This window comes from Carcharodon carcharias, chromosome 3 (genome assembly GCF_017639515.1).
Source record: "Carcharodon carcharias isolate sCarCar2 chromosome 3, sCarCar2.pri, whole genome shotgun sequence".
NCBI lineage: Eukaryota > Metazoa > Chordata > Chondrichthyes > Lamniformes > Lamnidae > Carcharodon > Carcharodon carcharias.
The window spans coordinates 213,765,641-213,771,640 of NC_054469.1; the positions used below are offsets into that span (position 1 = coordinate 213,765,641).

Below are 6,000 nucleotides of genomic sequence, written 5' to 3' on the forward strand. Positions count from 1 at the left end.
TCTGCCCGTTAGCCAATCCTTAATCCATGCCAGTATATTATCTCCTATCCCATTTGCTTTTATTTTGCTAACCAAGCTTTTGTGGGGGAACTTTATCAAAAGCCTTCTGAAAAACCAAGTATACTATATCCAATGACTCCCCTTTATCAATTCTGTTAGTAACATCCTCAAAAAATGCCAACTGATTCATCAAACATGATTTCCCATGTTGGCCATGTCCAACCAGATCACTGGCATCCAAATGTCAATTTATCGCATCCTTTAGAATAGATTCGAGCATTTTCCCTAGTACTGATGCAAGGCTAACAGGTCCATAGTTCCCTGTTTTCTCTCTTCCCTCCCTTCTTAAATAGTCAGGTGACATTTGCTACCTTCCAACCTGCAGGAACCATTCCAGTAGCTACAGAATTTTGGAAAATGATCACCAATGCATCCAATATTTCCATAGCAACCTTTTTCAATATTCAGATGTAGAATATCAGGTCCTGGGGACTTATCAACCTTCAGTCCCAATACAAACTTCTTATTTATACTAATTTCCTTCAACTCCTCATTCTCCCTAGTCCCTTGGATCTCTGGGAGATTTCTTGTATCTTCCTCAAATGAAGACAGACACAAAGTAATCGTTTAGTTTCTCTGCTATTTCTCTATTCCCCCATTATAAATTCTAATGACTCTGCCTGTAATGGATCCACATTTGTATTAGCCAAATGTTTCCTTTTTACATACCTAGAAAAGCTTTTACAGTCTGTTTTTTATGTTCTTTTGTTTTCCCTCTCATGGGAATCTAGAACTCATGGGGGGGGTGGCATGGGGAGAAGGGGGCGCATCCTCAGAATATGGGTCTTCCATTTAAGTCAAACATAAAGGAGGAATTCCTTCTCAGAGGGTTGTTAACCGTTTGAATCCTGTACCCGAGAGCTGTGGAGGCTGGTTTGTTAAATACATTCAGGGCTGAGTTAGGCAGATTTTTTGATCAATGAGGGAATAAAGGGTTGTGTGGGGTGTACAAGCAGGAAAGTAGAGTTGGGGCTACAATGAGGTCAGCCTCTATCTTACTGAATAGCAGAGCAGAATAGAGGGGCCAAACGGTCTACTCCTACTTCTTACATTCATATGTCTCTGTTTCATCAACACCTCCATTTTAAAATTCCCATCCTTCTATTCTAACCAGCAACTTCTCAAATGGAAATTAGGGATGGGCAACAAATGCTGGCCAAGCCAGCAACACCCACATTCTTTGAAAGGATATTTAAAAAAATTCCTTCATGGCTTCACCCCTCCTGATCTCTAAACGTTTCCAATCCTGCAAATCAGATCTCTACATTCCTTCAATTTTCAACACACCCTTCTGATGACAGTTTCTGAAATTCCTTCCTTGAACCTCTCCTCCTTGAAACCTACTTCTTTGACCTACGCCTGTCTTAATATTTTAATGGACTGGTGTCAAACTTTGATTACACTTTTGAAGATTCTTGGAACATTTTACCAAATTAATGATATATAAATGCAAGCTGTTGTCCCACTGCCTGATGACTATGAAAAGGATCAGCAAGAACAAAGGGGTCATGCACTTACCTGCAGGCTAATTTCAGTCAGTAAATTCATTTCATTGTGCCATGGACTAAGAATGGACAACACAATTAATATTTCAAACATTCACAAAACACATACTTTTGAAGACTTGTTTAAAGCAGGTCTTCAGCTTATACAGGGAGACATTGCAATCACAACTTGGATATCAATATGCCACTTCACTAAAAGGATCTATAAACTGAGCAGCAGCAACATTATTACTGCAATTATAAAAATGCTTCTGAACTCCCAGTTTTGCCACTATCTTCGCTTTGGCATATTTAAATCAGATTTCCTGTGAAACATATAGTGTTAGTCACTATTGCAAGAATGGGCAAGCCAGCAGTATGTTGCTACAAGACAAAGTCAACAAGGGTGTTAAACCCAGTGAATTTATTCTGTCTAATTACCATTTTATACAATTATTGCCCCACCCCATGAAAAGCTTAACCATTCTGATAGCACACTGTCTTTTCCCATTCCTGCCAAATCCATTTTGAAATAACGTTATGGGGAGAAAGCGGGAGAATGGGGTTCAGAAACTTATCAGCCATGACTGAATGGCGGAGCAGACTCAATGGGCTGAATGGCCTAATTTCTGCTCCTATGTCATATGGTCTAAGCCTGTAGGTTAGTTGAGTTCAGAATTTTGGGTCTATTGAGAATTAGAACTTTATGGCTGGTAGGTGAACAATTTTCAACAAGTTTAAGCTGCACTGTTTTGAGGAAAGGTTACAGGGATTTTATATGCTAAATGTACAAATACCACACAAAAGTGGCTAATGGCACAAGGCCAGTTTATGTCAGTGTAATAAGACTACAGCATATAATTTAAAAAAAACAAAATATCACTGTTACTCAGTGCTCACACAATGCTAAATCTAAAAGCAGGGCATTTTCATTTAAGACTACATATACTGGAAGTTATCAGGCCAATCAGCATCCAAGGACAAAGCATATCCAAGGCAAAGAATAGTTCAGGTGGTGAAGTCCCAAATGCTTTTATTTACACTCAGTAGCTTCATTCAGTCGGGCGTTCAGGCAATGTTCTTAAAATCAATCAACAGGTGGTGGATAGTTAGATCACTGCACAGATTAATCAAACCAGAAGAAAACTCAGCCTGGGTTTCACTCTAGTGAGAATAGGTGCATGTAGCAATGAAGAAATTAATAGCCTCACACTATACCGTGGTGACTTTTAAAAATTGAGGGCGCGACAGTTATAATGGCCAGATTACTAAACCAGAGGTCTAGATTACTAATCCAGAGAGATCCCACCATGAAAATTTGAATTCCGGTTTTTAGAAAAAAAAATTAGATGCTGTAAAATTGTAGTTAGTAAAACTCACACAATCTTGGTGAAGTAATGCAAAGTAATTTAACTCATAAATTCCTTCAATGTGCAAAATCCCAGGGACTACAACTGCTGACACGTCAAATTCAAAAGAAAAATTAACAGCTGCCGCTTTGATTTTCTTTGGAAGACTCAATTCGCACCCCACCCCATCCCACATCCAAGAATTTCCAAAGCATAACCCTAACTAACATGGCGATGAGATCAGGAAATGAATGGAACGGCCTTTGCAATGACTAACCCTCACCCCTCCCGTCGCCCTGTGTATTAAAACGCAGCTAAGTTAGCCCTCCTGAAGGTGCTGCAAGCAGGACCCACCCGAATAGTGGCTGAGCCACTGCTGCCCGCAGCGCTCCGGCTCACTGAACGCGGCTGCGCTGATACAGAACAAGGCGCTAGCGCAGCAGCAGCAGCACAGGTACAAAGAGACGGCAGGCATACTCACTGCGGGGTGACTGACAGCACAACGAGCAGAGCATAGCCCCCCCCCCCCGGGTTCCTCCTACTTTATTGAGTCCAATCAGCTGATGGGGATGGGTGTGGTGTGGTGTGGGGCGTGACCACACTGTATGACAGTATATAATGTGGGTGGGAACGCCTGAAAGTTCAGCTGTCGGGCACAAGCTTCTTCCTTTAACCTTGTTTGGGATGAACTGTAAAGGCTCTAGCCTGGCTTATAAAAAGCTGCTGATTCCTTCCTTATTCCTAACGTTATCTAGTGCCCACTGGGACTGGCATACATCCCCAGCTGTCCACGTTTAATGTGGAACGTAGAGCGTTTCAGCTGGCGACTGCTGAAAATCAGCACCCTGTGTGTGTGTGTGTGTTACTTGGCTCTGCCTCGCCACCTAGCTGTTGTCTCTTGTGGAGGAAACCCTCTTGATTGTTTTGACACGTGTGTCCACAGCCAATAAGGTTTATTTAGCACCTTCTGAACTGGCCCAGCAAGTCATTCGTCCCCAAAACCAAGTGCTCCGGGATGAAGCCCCATGACCACCCTCTCGGGGCAATTAGGGAATAGCAACATGACGGGCATTTATGCCCCCTTTTTAAAATGGAGGAAGACCCCAAGATAAAAACAAAAAAACTGCGGATGCTGGAAATCCAAAACAAAAACGGAATTACCTGGAAAAACTCAGCAGGTCTGGCAGCATCGGTGGAGAAGAAAAGAGTTGACGTTTCAAGTCCTCATGACCCTTCGACAGAACTGAAGTTCTGTCGAAGGGTCATGAGGACTCGAAACGTCAACTCTTTTCTTCTCCGCCGATGCTGCCGGACCTGCTGAGTTTTTCCAAAGACCCCGAGAGTCGGTTTTAACGGCTGGCGGAGAGGAGAGGAGAGGCTGCCCAGGGTGACCATGATCGGGGACGTGCTGGGTGGCGGAGGAGTGGGCTGGACGATCCCGCAGGAGCTGGTGCGTCGCGCATCCGTGGGCGTCCGACTCGCGGCCGATACCATCCGAGACCTCAGGACGGTCATGCTCAGGCCCGAAGTCATATTGGGCCTCAAGGTGGCCCAGGTGCGCGGTGCTGAACGTTCCCTTGGTCGGACGGAATTCCGCATTGGTCCCAAGCCCCGAGCACTCCCTCGGGTGCCGGCGCCCCGCAATATGAGCCGCCTCGGGGAAATGCCCTCCGTGTCCTTTAGCACGGCGCAGAGGAGCTTTCTGTACGGACTGCTGCTGCAAAGCCTTTCACTTCCTTGCCCTCACCCACCGCCCGGACAAGCCCCGGGGTGCCTTATTGCCGTCGGGCAGCGGAGGTCCCCTTTGGGGGGGCCCTCTTCGGAGTTGTCCTCCCGCTTCCCATCGGGGACCAGGGGTGGAGGGTGTTGCACGCAGCAGTCCCCTACAATCGGAGAATGTGTAGGTTCACGGAATCCCAGGACACCTGCCCTTTTTGTGGTCTTGTGGAGTCCGTGGACCACGTTTATGTAGAGTGTTGTAGGCTGCACCCCCTTTTCAGTTATTTAAAAAACCTTTTATTTCTGTTTTGTTTGCACTTCAGTCCCACGCTCCTGATCTACGGACACCCGGTGTGGAGGGGAGGGAGAGGTGGTGGGGGGGTTGGGGGGGATGGGGGGGGCAGGGGGAGGGGGAGGGGGGAGGCTGGGAGGGAGGAGGACCTCCTCCTGAACCTGCTTCTGGGCCTGGCCAAGTTGGCCATTAACAGGTCCAGGCAGGAGGTAATCGAGGGGGGGGTTGTCCGGCCTGACTGTCTGCCGCTCTTCCGCGGCTACGTTTGCAGCCGGGTGTCCCTGGAGAGGGAGCACGTGGTGTCTGCCAGCACCGTCGAGGCCTTCCGTGCTCGGTGGGCACAGTGGGAGCTGGGGTGTTTTATCGACCTTCTTAATCACATCTTGATTTGACGTTTGTAAGTTTTCTTTAAACTTTGTCTTTGGTTTTACAGCCGACCTGATTTAGGGGCTATGTTTACTTTATCCCTCATTTTGTTAATTTAGTTTAATTGTTTGACTCCAAAAGAGTTAATGGTGCTGCAAGCAGACCCACTCAAATAGTGACACAGCCACTGCTGCCCACAGCGCTCCAGCTCACTGAACACAGCTGCACTGATATAGAGCAAAGCGCTAGGCGCAGCAGCACAGGTACAAACAGACAGCAGGCATACTCACTGCGGGGTGACTGACAACACAACGAGCAGAGCGTAGCCCGGTTTCCTCCTACTGACTGAGTCCAGTCAGCTGATAGGGATGGGTGGGGGGGAGAGGGCGTGGCCACAGCACATGACAGTATATAATGTGGGTGGGACAGATGAAAGTTCAGCTCCATCCCCCACTGGGATGGTCTGAGGGCTCTCTGCTTCTTCCTCAAACAGAGGCCAAAACAATCCCCATCCACCACTACTCTCCTCCATCTGGCTGAACTTAATCTCTCACTGAACAATTTCTCCTTAAACTCCTCTCACTTCCTCCAAATAAAAGATGTGGTTATGGGTACCCGCATGGGTCCTAGTTATGCCTGTCTCTTTTTGGGGTATGTGCAACATTCCTTGTTCCAGTCCTGCTCAGGCCCCCTCTCACAACTCTTTCTCCGGTATATCAACGACTGCTTC

At 46.6% G+C, this 6,000-nt stretch overlaps 1 protein-coding gene across 4 annotated transcripts in view; it reads right to left on the bottom strand.

Annotated features, from left to right (window-relative positions):
- The window catches only part of LOC121276332 (leukocyte elastase inhibitor-like), a 49,403-nt gene extending 43,826 nt beyond the window's left edge, over positions 1 to 5,577 (bottom strand). The window contains exons 1-2 of one of the 4 annotated variants that reach the window (XM_041184613.1): positions 3,375 to 3,391; positions 1,579 to 1,624 (exon numbers count right to left, since the gene is read on the bottom strand). Coding sequence is in view for 2 of the 4 variants with exons in the window: in XM_041184611.1 (XP_041040545.1) it covers positions 3,248 to 3,368 (121 nt within the window). In the remaining 2 variants the exon portion in view is untranslated. Of the gene's footprint in view, positions 1 to 1,578; positions 1,625 to 3,247; positions 3,445 to 5,560 lie in introns of those variants that run through there. The other 3 variants (XM_041184614.1, XM_041184612.1, XM_041184611.1) reach the window with 3 other exon arrangements.
- Positions 5,578 to 6,000: the final 423 nt, after the last annotated feature.